This window comes from Monodelphis domestica, chromosome 2 (genome assembly GCF_027887165.1).
Source record: "Monodelphis domestica isolate mMonDom1 chromosome 2, mMonDom1.pri, whole genome shotgun sequence".
NCBI classification, from domain to species: Eukaryota; Metazoa; Chordata; class Mammalia; order Didelphimorphia; family Didelphidae; genus Monodelphis; species Monodelphis domestica.
This window is the reverse complement of record NC_077228.1, coordinates 376,223,315-376,241,865: the sequence shown is the minus strand read 5'-3', so window position 1 is coordinate 376,241,865 and position 18,551 is coordinate 376,223,315. Positions and strand designations below refer to the sequence as shown.

Sequence of the window (18,551 nt, the reverse complement as noted above, 5' to 3'; positions counted from 1 at the left end):
AGTTCTTTTTCTTCATGGCAACAACTTGAGAAAACAACTTTTAAGGACCTTTTTTCTAAGACTCTTCATTAAAACTGAAGAAGATGATTAGAAGTCTATATATCATATGTCTGGATAGTGTAAGGGATAAAGTATATAGTATTGTTTCTCTGCTTAATGTAATTACCTCAGCCAAAAGGACAAAAAGACAGCTAGGCAAATATATGGTGTACCTTCTGATTTTTTTTTTGTAAGAAGTTTGTCCAACTGGATTGTTATTTTAAAATAAGTGATTTATTATAAACTCAAAAAAATAAACTCAATTAAAACTATAATAAAACCAATTAAACTTACATTATCACTTTAGGTTTTTACAAGTACTAATTATAAACTTTTCTCTTAGGTGATTTGTTCTAATGCCCATCCATAAATCTTTCGTAACACATCTTCCTCTGATGGTCCTGAACAGTTTCATCTTGGCTTTGAATATTTTGTGAATACCAGTGCAAAGCTAGGCTACCCTTCTCATTACATGAATGACTTTCTTTTCCAGTTACACATCCTTGATGTCTTTTATGCTACTTCTTATACAAAAGTTATTTTTGGTAAATATGTCTGCAGACATCTTCAGTGTGGCTTTCTAGTACCATTTCAGTCAACTGCAATTTTAATTCTTTTGAGACATGATGTTTAAGGCTTTGTATAGATATAGCATCACTAGGAAAATGTTTTTATGTTTAAAAAACAAAACAAAATTGGTTTTTGTTGTCTGAGCAGTTTGGCATCATTTGAGTGGGATCATACCTATTTTCCTCTAATTCTGTAAACTGATATTTACAATTATTTAAACTTTTAAACAGTTGACCTTCAAAATATACATAAATGTGTAAAGCAAATTGATCGCTTGATTCTGCTTTATTCACATATAAGAATCATTTATATTCTTGTTATTCTGAATTCTGTTAGTTCCATTGCATTGTTCTGACATTTATATTTATCCTCTTCTGTTTTTTCTTATTTAAATTAGGTTGTTTCCAAATTTAAAATATTATACTGTTACTATAAGCATTTTTCTTCACATAATTTTTTGTTAATCTATTTAGCAATATATTCAGAATAACAGGGTTACTGAGTCAGATCACATGGTTGTTGTAATTGATGATGATGGATGATGGTGATGATAATGAAATTTCCTTGTAATTTTCCTAGCAATATCCAAGGTTGTCACATGAGGTAAAATGTTAATTTTACTATACTCTTTAGAATGTTTTAACACTGGATCATGAAAGTCTGTGTTGCAGTTTCCATGTCACAAAAATGGCCCGCTCTTTTTCCCACTTTCTCCATTGTTTTGGGAATAGTCATTAAATCAGTATCTCTCTTGGCTGTGGAAAGGGTATTAGAATTGACTGCCCAGTGAGCTCCACTTATCATTCCTATGACACCTTAGATTAATATTCCCTTTGCTTTTGCTAATCATCACTTCCCTATATGCTTTCCTCCCTTTTAGAATATAAGTTCCTTGAAGATCAGCTTCAATATTGAATTTGTGTGTCTTATCTCCTCCCCACCTCCCAACCTTATAAAATGTTCATTTAATTGCTTTTTCATTCATTCAGATATGCAGATTGCTTTGCTTATTATCACTCAGTAAGGTTACTATTATAAGTATAGTTCAAAATATTTGTTTTCTGAAAACATAAATTTGTTCCTTTGCTATTGACATAGTAGGGAATAGTTGAAACATAACATTAATTTCTTGTTTGCTTATATGTAATTTCCTTTGAGATAAACAGCAAGCATATAGAAAACTGCACTCAGAACCTACAACCCTTCCATACATTTTTTCCAAGGGAAGTGACATTTTAAAATATGTATTCTGGTGCAGTAGGAGCTGTGGGTGGAGGAAGGTTGTTTCACTGTGCCCCGTGGGTCCCCCCACCCTCCGTCCCTCCAACCCCCCAACTCAGAGTTTATTTTGAGAAGGGCTCCAGAGGCTTCTCTGTGTAGCTCCTAGGGTCTGTGACACAAGAGAATTAAGGACACTTGATATAGAGTTTCATCAAGAACTGGGCATGTTCTATATAGTGATTACAAATGCTCACTAATTTTCTCCAACAAGATACAATGATACATACTCAGTTTCCTCATTTATAAGAAGAATATGTTAGATTATATTGCTTCTGGGATCTGTCCAGCTCTAAATTCATAATCTTTCTTATATCATTTCTCTTCTCAATAGAAATGTGTCAAACCACAGGGACATGGTGCTATATAACACTGTCAGATGTTGTCACATATGTACATATTGGATAGAGTCCTCAATTTGAAGTCAAGAAGACTTGAGTTCATATGTTGCTTCTATCATTGTATAATCTTGGATGAGTCACTTAGTTTTTCTTAGCCATTAAGTTTTTTTTTTTCTGTAAAATGGAGATAATATTACCTCCCTCATAGGGTTGTTGTGAGAGTCAAATAAGATAACGCATGCTTGTACTTTGCAAAACTCAAGTGATATACACATGGCAGCCATTATTATTGTTATTATTTTTGCTTAATTGTTTTTGTTTTTTGGTTATATTAATCATATTGGTAATGACTATAATATGAAGGCAAACAAAATCAATAAAAATTCTTTGAGAAGATAGTCCGGAACAGTCAAGTAAATGCTCTAAAAATAGCATGCTTAGATTTCAGCAAAGCATTTGATTAAGTCCCTAACAATAACCGTATGGACAGGATAGAGATATGTTTGTTGATTTTAGATGTATCCAGAACTAATTGTATACCTGGACCATATGGAGATCTCTAGTGAACTTAACTTAAGACCTGTTCATAATTCTCTGTTCAAAATTTTTGCATGGTAATCTGATTTAAAGATTATTTTAAAAGGAATAGTTTATATAATAGTTGAGTCAGGGTTCAAGAAGATTTTATGTCTGGAGCTGAATGAGACATTAAAAATCATATTGATAGGTAGCTGAGGGACAATGAGAGTGACAGATTTGTTGTACTAGGTCACACAGGTATAGGAAACCTCAGAGTCATCATTTGAACTTAGGTCCATTTACTTCAGAGCCAGTTTTCTTTTACCATATTGCTTAATTGACTAGTATGATGGGCCAAATCTAATCAAATCTCATATAATAAAGATAAATTGAAAAATCTATACTTGGTTTTCAGATACTCCTATGAAAAATGCTTCCAATTCCTAGTAAGAGAAATTAAAATTTAAATCATTTTGAGGTTTCACTTCACAACCATCAGTTTTACACAAGGATAACAAAAATGGAGAATGAGCATTGTTAGAGGATAGGCATAGTAATAGTGGAGTTGTGAATTGGTCTATCCATTTTGGAAAGTAATCTGGAACTATATCCAGAACATCATTAAAGCTTGCATGCCCTTTGACTTAGACATGTCATTTCTGGGTATGTATACCAGAGTATAAATAAAGTCAGAGAAAAGACCTATGATCTTCAACTATGATGGTTTCCCCATATATTGTCATCCCACTCATCATAATGCAGAAAAATACTCTGAAATTTGAACCACACCAACTAATGATAAAGCTATCCAATAGGATACTTCTGCTATTCCAGAACTTCTCAAAAACTTGGGTTGAAGATTTCTATCTATAACAAGGAAATCCTCTAATAAAGTCATTTCTAGGGAATAGGATGATGATTTCCCAGTGCAATTACAAATAGGTATAGCCTTCAGAGCTTTGTGTCCATAGGTAAGAAGAGCATAAGATTCCCCCAGAAAGCCTCAGGCTCTCAGAGGGACCTAGGGTGAGGCTGTTAGAAAGACAACATGGCAGAGCTCAGATTGCAATATCCCAGTGCTTGAAGGTCCTTAGTATTTTTTTTTGGTACAGTTTTAATTGTTTGTTTTCTTTGTTTACATGTTGGAAATATATTGAAATGTTGCTGATTTATGTGGGTTTATTTTGTACCCTGCCACTTTGCTAAAGTCATTTTAGTCGATTTTCTAGGATTCTTTAAGTATACGATCATATCATCTGTGAAGGGTGATAGTTTAATTTCCTCATTGCCTACTTTAATTCCTTCAATTTCTTTTTCTTTGCTAATTGCTACTGCTAGCGTTTCTAGAACAATATTAAATAATAGAGGTGATAATGGGCATCCTTGCTTTACTCCTGATCTTATTGGGAAGGCTTCTAACTTGCCCTCATTGCAGATGATACTTGCTGATTGTTTTAAATATATACTGTTTATTGTTTTGAGGAATGGCCCTTTTATTCCTATACTTTCTAGTGTTTTTAATAGGAATGGGTGTTGTATTTTGTCAAGGGCTTTTTCTGCATCTGTTGAGCTAATCATGTGATTTCTGTTGGTTTGGTTGTTGATATGATCAATTATATGAATGGTTTTCCTAATATTAAACCATCTTTGCATTCCTGGTATAAATTCCCCCTGGTCATAGTGGATAATCCTCGTGATAACTTGCTATAGTCTTTTGCTAGTATTTTAGTTAATATTTTGCATCTATGTTCATTAAGGAGATTGTCCTGTAATTTTCTTTCTCTGTTGTTGGTCTGTCTGGCTTTGGAATCAGTACCATATATGTGTCATAAAAAGAATTTGGTAAGATTCCTTCTTTGCTTATTTTGTCAAGTGATTTGTATAGTATTGGGATTAGTTATTCTGGATTTTTTCCTAGGAAATTCCTTGATGGCTTGTTCAATTTCTTTTTCTGATATGGGATTATTTAAGTATTTTATTTCCTCTTTTGTTAATTTAGGCAATTTATATATATTTTTAAATCTTCACCCATTTCACCAAGATTGACCTATTTTTTGCCATATAATTGGGCAAAATAGTTCTTAATAATTACCTTAATTTCCTCTTCATTAAAGGTGAGATCACCCTTTTCTTCTTTGATACTGTTGATTTGATTTTCTTTTTTTATTAGATTAACCAGTACTTTATTTTATTTGTTTTTTCAAAGTACCAGCTCCTACTCTTATTTATTAGTTCAATAGTTATTTTACTTTCAATTTTATTAATTTCTCCTTTAATTTTTAGGATTTCCAATTTAGTTTTTCTCTGGAGCTTTTAAATTTTTTTTTTTCAAAAATTTTTAAGTTGAAATCCCAATTCATTGATCTCTCCATTTTGTTGATATAGGCACTCAGATATAAAATTTCCCCTGAATACTGCTTTGGCTATATTGCATAGGTTTTGATATGTTGTCTCATTATAATTCTTTTAAATGAAGTCTGTAATTTTTTCTATAATTTCTTTTTTGACTCACTAGTTTTGAAGAATTAGACATTTAGCTTCCAATAAATTTTAAATATGCCTTTCCATGGACCCTTATTAATTATAATTTTCATTGCATTATGATTTGAGAAGGTTGCATTTATTATTTCTTCTTTTCTACATTTGTTTGCAATATTCCTATGCCTTAGTACATGGTTGATCTTTGTATATGTACCATTACCGCTGAGAAGAAAGTATATTCCTTTTTCTCCCTATTCAATTTTTACCAGATATTTATTAATTCTAATTTTTCTTACATTTTATTCACTTCCCTAATTTCTTTCTTATTTTTTGGCTCAATTTATCTAGTTCTGAAAGGGGAAGGTTGAAATCCCCTACCTGTATGATCTTACTATATTTCTTCCTTAAGTTCCTTTAATTTCTACTTTAGAAATGTAGATGCTATACTGTTTCGTGCATAAATGCTTAGTAATGATATTACTTCACTATTTATAGTACTCTTTAGCAAAATGTAATTTTCTTCCTTATCTCTTTTAATCAGATAAATTTCTACTTTAGCTTTGTCATCTGGTATCATGATTGCTATTCCTGCCTTTTTTTTTTAAGCTTAGATGATGCATTCATTTATATGTAAAAACAATTTTTTGGAATTAGTTTTCTGACATTTTGAACTCCCCATTCTCTATTTCCTTTCCTCTCCCCCCTCCTTGAGCCAGTAAGTAATTTGATATTGATTATAGATGTACAAATCATGTTTCCATATTTTTCATGTCGTGGAAGAAGACAGACAGACAGACAGACACGCACACACACACACAACACACACAACCCTGAGGAGAGTCCCTCAATTGGGGAATCACAGAATAAATTGTGCTTTATTAATTCAATGGAATACTATTGTGCTGTAAGAGATGATGAGCTGTAGGATTTCAGAAAAACCTACACGAATTGATATAGAGTAAAGTGAGCAGAATTGGGAGAACATTATACAAAGCAATATCAATAATGTACAATGATCAACTGTGAATAACTTAGCTATTTTCGGGAACACAACAATCCCAAGAAAATTCCAAAGGGCTTACAATGAAAAATGGTATCCACCTCCAGAAACAGAACTGATGTAGTGTTATTGCAGATTGAAGTAGGTCATTCTTTAATTATGTTCAGTTTTTTTTAAAAAAGTATATTCTTAGTATTTTTTCTTAAGATGCCATAAAAGACCTTGAAGATCCAGCACTGTGGACCTTAAAGATTTGAGGAATTGGAGAGAAAGTTTGACCCCTAGAGATGCATGTCAAATCAGGAACTCTGAAAGATCCTTATACTGAAGCAGCTTGTTTTCTCTGCCTCAGATTTCTTTATTATATTCTCAGTGTTGAAAACCACTCCTAGCATTAAAGTTTGCAAGTGATGAGGTTTAAAGCAGATTGAGATCGACTTAGATATTTGCACAGGGTAACAACTGAAAACAGATATTTGGATCTGAGGGTGGGAATGAGTCTTCTAAATAAGGAGAAGAGGTGATCCAACTTGTCTCAGTAGTGATTATCAGCTAGTGAGTATTCAAGCTAAGTTTTGAATGTTGTTCTACAAATGAATTAATTTTTTCCACTGTGGCACCTTAATGGGAGTTTTGATTGTTTGAATAATGATATAACATTCAAACAAGGTAGATTTTTCCCTCCTACTAGATAAGGTAGGGGACCTTCCTGAAGATGAGAGAAAGTATATTATGGTTATATTGTCATAATTCTATTTTTTTTTTGCCCTGAGTATCTGTCAGTGTTTAGTGATATATGAGACATTAGTGGCCTAATGAATTAATTATAACAGACCCTGATAGTATTTAACATGTGCTTGCAAAATACTTTATTCTTCATCTCCTTTGAGTCTCACCAAAGCCCTAAGAGTTATATATATTCTGTTAAACAGATGAAGACATTGAGACTCAGAGAGGTATAATTTGCCTATGGTCATATAGTTGCTAATTAATAGAGGAAAGATAGGAATATGATCTTCATGATGGTAAGTCCAGCATACTCTGCCCTAAATAATGCTTAGTCATTCATCTTAGCATTTCTGCCTTTCAGATCATTTCTTCTCAAGTCCTGCATATCACTTGCAACTGTGGGTTTTAACTTTTAAAAAAATTTAAGACCATTCAATTTGAATTCTTCCTTTTATTCTTTTCATCTCAAAACTATTTGACATTATCACCTGCTCTCTCTTCCTTTCCTCATAGTCTGACAAAGAAATGTCTTTTCTCCTTGCCAAGGCTGCTGCTTCTACATGTGCGCTTGATCCTGTCCTCTCTTGTCTTCTGCAGTAAATTGAAGTCTGAGTCAGAGGTATTAGACATGAAGCCTGAGGGCCACATGAGGCCCACAACACTCCTGAGTAATACCTAGCCCAAATCAGATTAAAATGTTATTTGGGCATTTTCTAACTGTGTGATCCTGGGCAAGTCACTTAAACCTCATTGCCTAGTCTTACCACACTTCTGCCTTAGAACTAATACATAATATTGATTCTAAGACAGAAAGTATGGGTTTAAAAAAAAAAAAGAAAATCATTGGGAAATATTTAACAAAAGAAATAAAAATACAACAAAACATAGGTAATGTTAATATGTTGTTTATGAAATAATATGCCCCAATAGAGGTCCTGATAATATGGTTTAGGGGCCCTATTTTCATTGGAGTTTGTTGCACTTGTTTGAATCATCCAATCTCTCTCAGTTTTATGAAATTTCATTGAGAAATCTTTTTATTTAGTTTTAGAGATGAAAGCAAGAAACAAAAATTAACAGCCCCAGAATGCATGCCTAATGTTATAGGCAGAACACTCAGCATGTCAAATTGACTGTGATGACAGAAACTTAGGAATACAAACCTTTGGATCAGGAGCTCTATTCCTGTTTATTATATAGAAATTATGTGTTTTGTGTTTCTATTTTTCCTACTATATATTTAGTGTTAGGTATTTGAATAGTATCAGTCCTTATATTTATAAAAGATCCCCAGGGTGGCCTCTTTGCTCTTGCAGTCTCTTCTCCATTATGTCTTTAGCAAATAGATTAGCTCATAGTATTTTGTTACACCATAGGGAAAATATTGTAGAGCCAGTCAGTCTTTTCTAACTTTTAACTCTTTCTCACTTTTGCCCATTTGTCAAGTATGATACCTAGTGTAGTGGTATAGCAACTGCGATCAACAAACAAGTTACTTTTAGGGAGAAAATTGTATTAGCAAATGTCTCAATAGATTTCAATTTCAGTTAACACTTAAAGAGAGGACAATTTGCTATTCCAGGGGCCTCATTTGGTGGGATTACCTTCTTCCAGTGTTTTTTCTTCAACTCTTAAGGTTCAGAAACTTGGTTTTGTAAATTTATCACATTAGGTCTCATGGCACAGACTAACACTAACCAAATTTAAAAAAACCCAATTAATCAGAATTCCCATTTATTAATTTATAATGGGAATCATATGTGTGGTACAATATATTGTACTAGTTTATGTAGAGTCTTGCCTCCTGGCAATTGTTCTTAAACTAATTATGAAGGATTTGTTTTATATAAAATAGAATGAAGGGAAACAACACAGACTGAGAGACAGAAGACTAGGTTCTAATTCCACTTTTGCCACTAATTATTTGAACTTCACAAGATTGCTATTCTGATTTTACAGATGATAAAATAGTTTCACAGTAGTTATGTGATTTACTTTGTAAATGAAGAGTACAGGGTGTTTTTTGTTTGTTTTGTAAAAATTGAGTTTGGTTCTCTTTCAGCTACAATAATTATGTCTCTGAAAAATAACCCTACTATTGATTCTGAAAAACTGCCCTATACTCTTGAGAAATTGCTATTTCAATAATTGGAACTCATTTTTTAGAACTATAATACTTTTTCCCTTGGTTCATGCTGGAGACAGTTGATCCAACACACATTTATTTTGGTCACTCTTGACCTTTCCTTGTTCAATTTCGCAGGCCTTAATTAATAGTTTTATCCTATACAAGGGACCAGGCAGAGAAGAGCCAAAAGCAGAAACCATCCAACTAGCCAAGCAACCAAACCCCAAAACTTAACCTGAAACAATTATTGACATTAGGGAACATAGATTCTTTTGGAGCTTTATAGCATATATACAGATAAGGTAATAGATATATACAAGCATACAAAATTAGCACAAAGTAATTTCTGGATGGAGGCTCTTATAGCCAATCAATCAAAGTAATTTATGTCAAGCCCTTGTGATATAGGTAGAAGGCATAATAAGACAGAACAAAAGGGCCCCTTATATTCTTGTGGGGTAAGGTTATAGGAGTAGAATATTTGAATGTGGGGCATAAGGAGGGAATAATATGTAATAAACCTTGAAAGCCAGATTGCAGAGTACTTTAAATATTAAATAGAGGTGTTTGTATTTTATCATTAAGATTATAGGGAACCACTGAAACTTCTTGAATAAGTATAGTTAGACATGTGAATTAAAATATTATTTTAGTATTTGGACTAGAAAAGGAACGGTTTGGATGTGCAAGTCCCTTTTGCCTTATTTCTCACATCTTCAAGGATCCTGCAGATCCTATATTGCCTAATTCCCTATCTGCCTCTGGTTTCTTTTTTTCTCAAATGCCTCCTCGCAGATTCTTTCTCCTCCATGCCTTTCATCCCTCTCCAATTTACAGAGGCTGTACTCAGGTAAAAATAGATAAGATTTAAAAAATCACCTCAAAGGTGTGAATGAATATTAGACAATATTCCTAGCATTGATTGTTTTTTGTTTGTTTGTTTTTGCCAAAGGGGGCTTATTAAACATAAAGACACTAATTATCCAAAGAGGAAGATGTTTCTGAACAGGCACATCTAATTCTCATTGTCTATAGCCTACCCTTTTCTCACTCACCTCCAAAAAAGTTTATCAGGGAGTAAGATATATGTCTTCAGTATTGTTTATTATCCCGCAACCATTACCTCCACCCTTGTCCTTAACCCCAATGCTTTGTTTGTGACTTTTATTTGGCCAGAGGAGACTTTGGCAACTTCCAGTTGCTACTATTTCTTTGGGACCAGATTAAACAAGTTTAATTTTCTTCTCCATAGAATATTCTATCAAGTATTTCCCAGTTTCTTCAACTAATCATCCTATGACATCGATTCAAAGTATCTCACCATCCTGGTTGCCTTCCTGTTTATGGTTCTTAAAATATGGTGTCCAGAACATGCCACTCTAACTGAAGGCTGATAAGAACTCAGTATGGAGGGACTATCACTTCCTTTACCCTGGAAGCTTTTCCTAATGCAAGCCAACAAACCTTTACCTTTTTTGTTTGTTTGTTTTGCTTATCATATTTATGTCTCATATTGAATATATGTCCACTATAGATTTTTATCAGGAAGAATTTCAAATATTCTTCTCTCACCTTGTGTTTTTGAAGTTGATTTTTTTTTTTGCATTGAGGTCCACTATCACAGGCAAGAAGAGTGCTCGCCCAGACTCCTTGCTTTCTCTAGCTGTCCAGGGCTTAAAAATAAACATTTATTTAGGATTCTTAATCCAGTTGGTTAATATATGGAAGACCTTAAGTAGAACAGAGAGATTTGGGGTTAAGGAATAATGAGATTTTTATATCTGAATCTGGAGGTTCTGGATCTCTGGGATGGGTTGAGTAAAAGGAGATGGACTTTGCTAACCACAGAGGAGTTAACTTGTTCAGGCAGAGTATCACTGGATGGAGGAAGGCATATACTTGGACTGTACCATTTTGATTTATGTGGGGACACTAGCTTCCTTGAGGTTTAAGCTGAGGAAATAGTCTCTAGGTTTCCAAAATGGTTATATCATTTTACAGTAATATAGTGTACTAGTATGGCATCATCCGACAATCCCTCTAAAACTGACTATCCATTGAACCAGCTGCCTCTACAAAACCTTCTAATTGATCTTATCACAAGTTTATTCCCTCTTCTGCTCTCTGTACAGCAGTAAAAAAGGTATTGCTTAAACACAGACCAGAAAATGCTCCCTTCCCTCAATAAATGCAGGTGGCTCCCACTTACCTTTTTGATCAAATATATACAAACTTCCCTGTGTATTATTTTTCTCAAACGTTCTTTTTAAAAAAATATGAGTTTGACCAATATGAACAAACTCAAATATATCCATGTATAAAGACCCAATAGAAAAAGAAAATGGTTCATGAAACCATGAATCTATCACAAATAGATAGTTATTTCTTTTTAAAGTATATATTAAGAGCAGCCAGGTAGTACAATGGATAGAGTGCCAGGCCTGGAGTCAGAAGAACCTAGGTTGGGCCTCTGATACTTCTTAGCTGTATGATCTGGGCAAGTCATTTAACCCCAATTTGTCTAGCTCTTTGCTCTCTTCTGCCTTAGTATTGATTCTAATGTAAGGATTTTTAGAAGTTTAAAAAATATATATTAAGTTACATTATTTAAGTATATATTTTAAATTTAAATTTATCACTTTATTGTTTAAATTTAACAAAATAGTATTAATAAAGATTGTATCCCTTTCTGAATTTTTTTATTCTCTTCTGCACACTTTATAAGTTATTCCCTCCCTCTAACATCTCCACTGAACGATAAAAACTTTTCCTTAAAACAGATAGTACAAGGGTCAGTTAGATGACTTAGAGGATAGAGATCCAGGCCTGGAGACTGAAGGTCTAGGGTTGAAATCTGGCCTCAGACACTTCCTAACTGTGTGATTCTGAGCAACTTACTTAACCCTTATTGCCTAGCCCTTACCAGTCTTCTTCCTTAGAACCAGTACATAATATTGATTCTAAGACAAGAGGTAAGGATTTTTAAAAAAAAGTAAGAAGAACAAATTGACACATTCAATGTATCTTTGTTAAGAGGTGGGAAGCATGCTTCAGTATCAGTCTTCAGGAGTAAGAATTAGTTGCTGCATTGGTCTCTGTATGGCATTTACCTGCCCTTGTAAAACTTTACTTCTTTTCACCTACATTATTGTTCCAATATGCCAGCTGCCTTGTTTTTCCATTTCTTTCTGTGCCTTTGAACATGCTGTACTGCATCTTGGGACCCCTGATCCCATTCCTTCCATGTACTTCCTTATCACATCTACTTCTTACAATTCCTTATTTTCTTCAAACCAAAGTGGAAGTTCCTTTTACTAAATGAGGCCCTTCTCCCTTGCTAATGACATCATCACTGTCATCAATCAACTTGTATTTATTATATATAGAATTTTCTTGTGGCAGAAACTTTTGTTTTAATTTTATCTTTATACCCCTGACCACTACTACATCACTTGACTGACTGACCATAGTTTATAATTCATAGTCCCTTTTAGGCTTTGAACTTTGGGTTCTCTTAATAACGTCCTATGGATTTTGATTGTTTTCCCAAGTTCTACTTCATTTCAAGTTTGAGCTCATCCTTCTAGCTCCTTGGATTCCTGGAGTCCTAGGCCCTTGGTCCACTTTCATTGCCTTCAGGTAAAAATGTACTCTCTTGACATTTAATTAACTCCTGACTGCTTCTTACCTTTTGCTCCATTTTGAAATGGTTTGTACACAAATTTTTGTCAGAATCTCTTTTAAATTTGCACATTTTTAGTTCCATTCTTTGTTAAGCATTTTTATTTTTCCTGATTCCATTCTTTAAGTCAGTATAGTGTCATGGGAAGAACTCTGGATTTGGAGTAAGAAAATTTTCTTTTGGGTATTAGTTTTTCTACTTACTGGATGAGTAACCATGGGAAAACCAGTTCACCTTTCTAAGACTTGATTATCTATAAAATGGTCATCAAATAATTTGTATTAATGTACCTCAGGGGACAATTGAGAGAAAAATGCTTTGTAAATTTTAAAACACTAAAGATATTGTCAATTTTGTTTGTTGGAAAATAATCAGTTGGATGGTCTGTGGTAGTATCAAAGCATTAATTACACTGTAGATGGAGTTGTGAATTAGCCCAGGCATTCTGGAAAGCAGTTTAGAATTATGTAAGGAAAGTTATTAAAACATTTGATCTAGCTGTCCCATTATTAGGGTTTTGTCCTGTGGTGTTTATGACAATAAAAAGTTTCGATATGTACTGAAGTAGTCATAATAGTATTAATTGCAGTAAGAAAAATCTGGAAACAAATTGCCCATTATTCACTTAACCCCATCATACTCTAGGTAACTTTTTAAGACTTAAGTTGCAGAGAAAGTGTGACTTGCGTTAGTGGAGGGAGTTTCTTTATCTGGGAGTTCCTAATTAATAGAAATCATAGATCAAGTCCCTGTTAAGAGATAATTCTCTTAGAGCCACCAGAGTGAGAGGTTTAAGTGGTATATATACAGGTGGTGCAAAGACCAAAGCTGTTAGTTAAGAAAAATGTATGTTCCAGTAGATTGGGGAATGATTGAACAAATTGTGATTTATGCTTATAATGGAATAGTTACTATGCTCTGAGAAATGACAGGAAGAATTCATATCTAAAGTTGGAAGACCTGTATGAACTGATGTATATCAGAGAACACATGATAACTACAGGAATATAAATGAAAGTTATACTAAGAACAGATAGTGATGACCAATATTGATTATAGATTATTAATATTTAAATATGCTACTTTTATGTGGAAAATTCTGTGGTGGAGAATTCTATGTACTGTCAGTCACAATTGCTATTTTGGATTATTTTGCTTAACTAAGCAAAGTACAATTTGAATTTTGCCATTGTAATTATATCCCATAATTAGCTCTTCTGTCTCAACCATTTCAGTTTAGGCTGTCTAAGTCTCTTCTCCAAACTCTGAGTTTTTATCAAAAACCCATTGGTCTAGTCAGAGATTCTCATCTGCTTAGGAAAGGTTTTATCACCCTTTCTCTAAGTTTAGGTTTACTCTACCATGTTAAAGATGATTGGAGCTTTCCCTGGAAAATCCCTTAATTATTTTCCACTTCTTTTAATCTGGGGTGGTTACCTCTCTATCAACAATAACATTTGGCTGGGAAAGGTGGCATGTGGCCATAGTACAAACTGTCTCCTCCATATTCATCTTGCCTTGGCTTTATTAGCTTTATTTAACTTCAGAGTCAATCCCTCACTTTTCTGACTTATCTCATTTTCATCACTTGTCATTCTCAACCAATTTTCAGCCTAAATTCTGCTCCTGTCCATCTTCCTGGAGACATATAATTAAGGCAAGTAAATCTTGAAGGCTATACTAATCAGATTTTGAAATGATCTCTTAAGTTTGCTGAACTGCTGGAATCATACAGATACTCCTGCAATTGGTTTTCTTAGAAATAAAGTATGAATATCATTCATTGATAAAACATGAAGCAGTGATTATGATTTTATTTCATTTTTTAAAAAAACTCCCTTTCCCTCTTGGAATCAGTATTGTATGTTGGTTATGACACAGAAGAGTGATAAGGGATAGGCATTGGGGTTAAGTGACTTGCCCAGGTTCACATAACTTGGAAGTGTCTTAGGCCAGATTTGAACCCAGGACTCCCATCTCTAGGTGTGGTTCTTAATCCCCTGAGCTACCTAGCTGCCTGTGTTTGATAATTTGAAAAAGTATAAATAGTGTTTTTTTAAAAAGATAATTTTCACATGCTTTAACATTCCATGTAGAATAACCCCTACCCTCCATAGATTAGGAAGAGAAGCATTCAAGGAACTATATAGATATAAATCTGATAATTCATTGCTATGACTTTATATCTTCCCCAACCATTCCAGTTTCAAAAACTACAACATTGTTTATACAGGTTCTTTTTAAGGAGTCCCAAGGATTTAAAACACAATTAGTATTGTTCTATTTCCTTCATTTGAGAAAAATAGCTTCTTAGTAAATGTAACTTGTTTTTGTTAGTGAAGAATGCCATTGAATAATGCCAAATTATTATTAGGAGCTTAAAATTAAAATATTTATAACCAAAACCTACTTAAGAAATTTATGAGAAAAAGGTTTGCTATTGTTTGGAGTCTAGCATAGTAATGTTTTGAAAGCTCTCAAGAGTAAATTTAGAAAGTTTTGAATTTGATTATGACAATCATTTTTAAAAATAGAAGAACTTTTCAAAACACACTAAACATAATGATGCCAACATTCCTGTTCATCGTCATAGTGCACTTGACTCTTGGTATAGGGTTAGAGGTTCTTTGGTAGTGATACTGGAACTCCCCAGTGTGCTAGATCTTGAGTCTAGTGTACTTGCAATTTTAAAAATCTTGAAAATTAGGATTTAGAGGAATCGGTTTTTTTCCCCTCAATAATATTTTGCCATAACAGAAAATTATCTTAATTAGTAGTAGTAGTCTCTAGGTAACTGAGGATGACGATTGTCTTTGTGCATTTTCACCTATGATAGATGAGTGTGCACAAAGACACTTGTGCATGAAGGAGATTTAAGTGGAAAAGTCGGTGAACAGAGACAGTCCCACTCTCTCGGCGTTGGAAGCCTGGGTCCAATGGCACAAAAAAATCGTTACACCTGGAGATTTCCTCAGCTGCATTGGATGGCCATGTTGTCCTTTGTGCTCCAATACGCCCTAAGCACTCCACAGTGCTTTGCTGCGTCGCCCTCTCAGCCGTTGAACCTTCTTGTTGGTTTCTTCTTCCTGTCCTGCTGAAGCAGTCTTCATGTGCTGGGTGAGCAAAGCCCTGGTTCACCAGGGGTCAACGACCCGATGGCTACCCTCACAAGATTTAGCCGGCCTGTTGAAGCCTTTGCCCGGGGTGTGGCTGCTGCCGCATGCTAGCAGCTACTAGGAGTCACAAGTGAGAGCTGGGTGTCAGGTGGGGGTCAGAGGCTGGAGAACTGCCCTAGAAGGGCACAACAAGCCCTCCATACCAGAAATATTACCCCTCCCTGAACACCCCATACACCCTTATCTTAATTATCTTAATTAGGAATATACTTATAGGATATCTTTTTTTGTGGGAGAGGCTGGAATGGAGATGCCCATGACTTTTTGTTTTTCCATTTGAATTACTTTATTTAGTCAATTTAGAACATTATTCCTTGGTTACAATAATTGCATTATTTCACCCCCTTCCCTCCACCCACTATTCCTGCAGCCAACGCAATTTCATTGGGTATTATTTGTGTCCTTCACCAGAACCTATTTCCATGTTGTTGATGTTTGCACTAGGATGTTCATTTAGAGTCTATATCCCCAGTCATATACCTTTGACCCATGTATTGAAGCAGTTGTTTTCTTTCAGTAATTTTCAGTAGTGTTTCCTCTGAATGTGGATAGTGGTTTTTCTCATAGATGCCTCCAAACTGTTCAGGGTCACTGCATTGCCAATAATGGAGAAGTCCATTATGTTCGATTGTACCACAGTGTATAAGTCTCTGTACAATGTTTTCCTGGTTCTGCTCCTCTCACTCTGCATCAATTCCTGGAGGTTGTTCCAGTTCACATGGAATTCCTCCACTTTATTATTCCTTTGAGCACAATAGTATTCCATCACCAATATATAATACAATTTGTTCAGCCATTCCTCAATTGAAGGGCATCCCTTCATTTTCCAAATTTTTGCCAACACGAAGAGCGCAGCTATGAATATTTTTTACATGCCTTTTTCCTTATCTCTTTGGGGTGCAAATCCAGTGTACAAACCCAGCAATGCAATGGCTGGATCAAAAGATAGACAGTCTTTTAGCACCCTTTGGGCATAGTTCCAAATTGCCCTCCAGAATGGATGGATCAATTTACAACTCCACCAACAACGAATTAATGTCCTGACCTAGCCATATCCCCTCCAGCATTCATTACTTTGAGGTCATGTTAGCCAATCTGCTAGTTGTGAGGTGATACCTCAGAATTGTTTTGATTTGCATTTCTCTGATTATAAGAGATTTAGAACACTTTTTAATGTGCTTAATTAATAGTATTGATTTCTTTAACTAAAAATGCCTATTCATATCCCTTGCCCGTTTATCAATTGGAGAATAGCTTGATTTTTTTGTACAATTGGTTTAGTTCTTTATAAATTTGAGTAATCAGACCTTTATCAGAGGTTTTTGTAATGAAGATTGTTTCCCAATTTGTTGCTTCCCTTCTCATTTTGGATGCATTAGTTTTGTTTGTACAAAAACATTTTAACTTGATGTAATCAAAATTATTGATTTTACATTTTGTGATTTTTTTCTAGCTCTTGCTTGGTTTTAAAATCCTTTCCCAAAGAACTGACATGTATACTATTCTGTGTTCACCAAATTTGCTTATAGTTTACTTATTTATATTCAGGTCATTCACCCATTCTGAGTTTATCTTGGTGTAGGGTGTGAGATGTTGATCCAAACCTAATCTCTCCCATACTATCTTCCAATTTTCCCAGCAGTTTTTATCAAATAGTGGATTTTTGTCCCCAAAACTGGGATCTTTGGGTTTATCATAGATTGTCTTGCTGAGGTCATTCACCCCAAGTCTATTCCACTGATACTCCTTTCTGTCTCTTAGCCAGTACCAAATTGTTTTGATGACCACTGCTTTATAGTATAGTATGAGAGCTGGTACTGCAAGTCCTCCTTCCTTTGCATTTTTTTTTCATGATTTCCCTAGATATCCTTGATCTTTTGTTCTTACAAATGAACTTTGTTATGTTTTTTTTCTGTCAGTAAAGAAGTTTTTTGGTAGTTCAATGGGTATGGCACTAAATAAGTAAATTAATTTGGGTAGGATTGTTATTTTTATTATGTTAGCTCATCCAACCCATGAGCAATCAATGTTTTTCCAATTTTTTAGATATAGTTTTAATTGTGTGAAGAGTGTTTTGTAGTTTTGTTCATATAGGTCCTGTGTTTGTCTCAGCAGATAGATTCCTAAGTATTTTATATTGTCTAGGGTGATTTTGAATGGAATTTCTCTAATTCTTACTGCTGAAATGGGTTGGAGATATATAGAAATGCTGATGACTTATGCGGGGGGGTTATTTTGTATCCTGCAACTTTGCTAAAGTTGCTGATTATTTTGACTAGCTTTTTGGTTGATTCTCTAGGATTCTTTAAGTACACCATCATATCATCCGCAAAGAGTCATAGCTTGGTCTCCTAATAGCCAATTTTAATACCTTCAGTTTCTTTCTTCTCTAATTGCTACTGCTAGCGTTTCTAGTACAATGTTAAATAATAGAGGTGATAATGGGCATCCTTGTTTCACTCCTGATCATATTGGGAAGGCTTCTAGTTTATCCCCATTGCAGATGATGTTTGCTGATGGTTTTAGATATATGCTGTTTATTATTTTTAGGAAAGGCCCTTTTATTCCTATACTTTCTGGTGTTTTCAATAGGAATGAGTGTTGTACT

The 18,551-nt window shown here is 34.3% G+C and overlaps 1 protein-coding gene across 5 annotated transcripts in view; it reads left to right on the top strand.

Annotated features, from left to right (window-relative positions):
• CDK19 (cyclin dependent kinase 19) overlaps positions 1 to 18,551 on the top strand; it is a 248,765-nt gene that overhangs the window by 101,992 nt on the left and 128,222 nt on the right. The window contains exon 1 of one of the 5 annotated variants that reach the window (XM_056814350.1): positions 11,757 to 15,884. The exons of the other annotated variants lie outside the window; for them this stretch is intronic. Coding sequence (XP_056670328.1) covers positions 15,876 to 15,884 — 9 coding nt within the window. The 5' untranslated portion in view covers positions 11,757 to 15,875. Of the gene's footprint in view, positions 1 to 11,756; positions 15,885 to 18,551 lie in introns of those variants that run through there. 5 annotated transcript variants of the gene reach the window in all.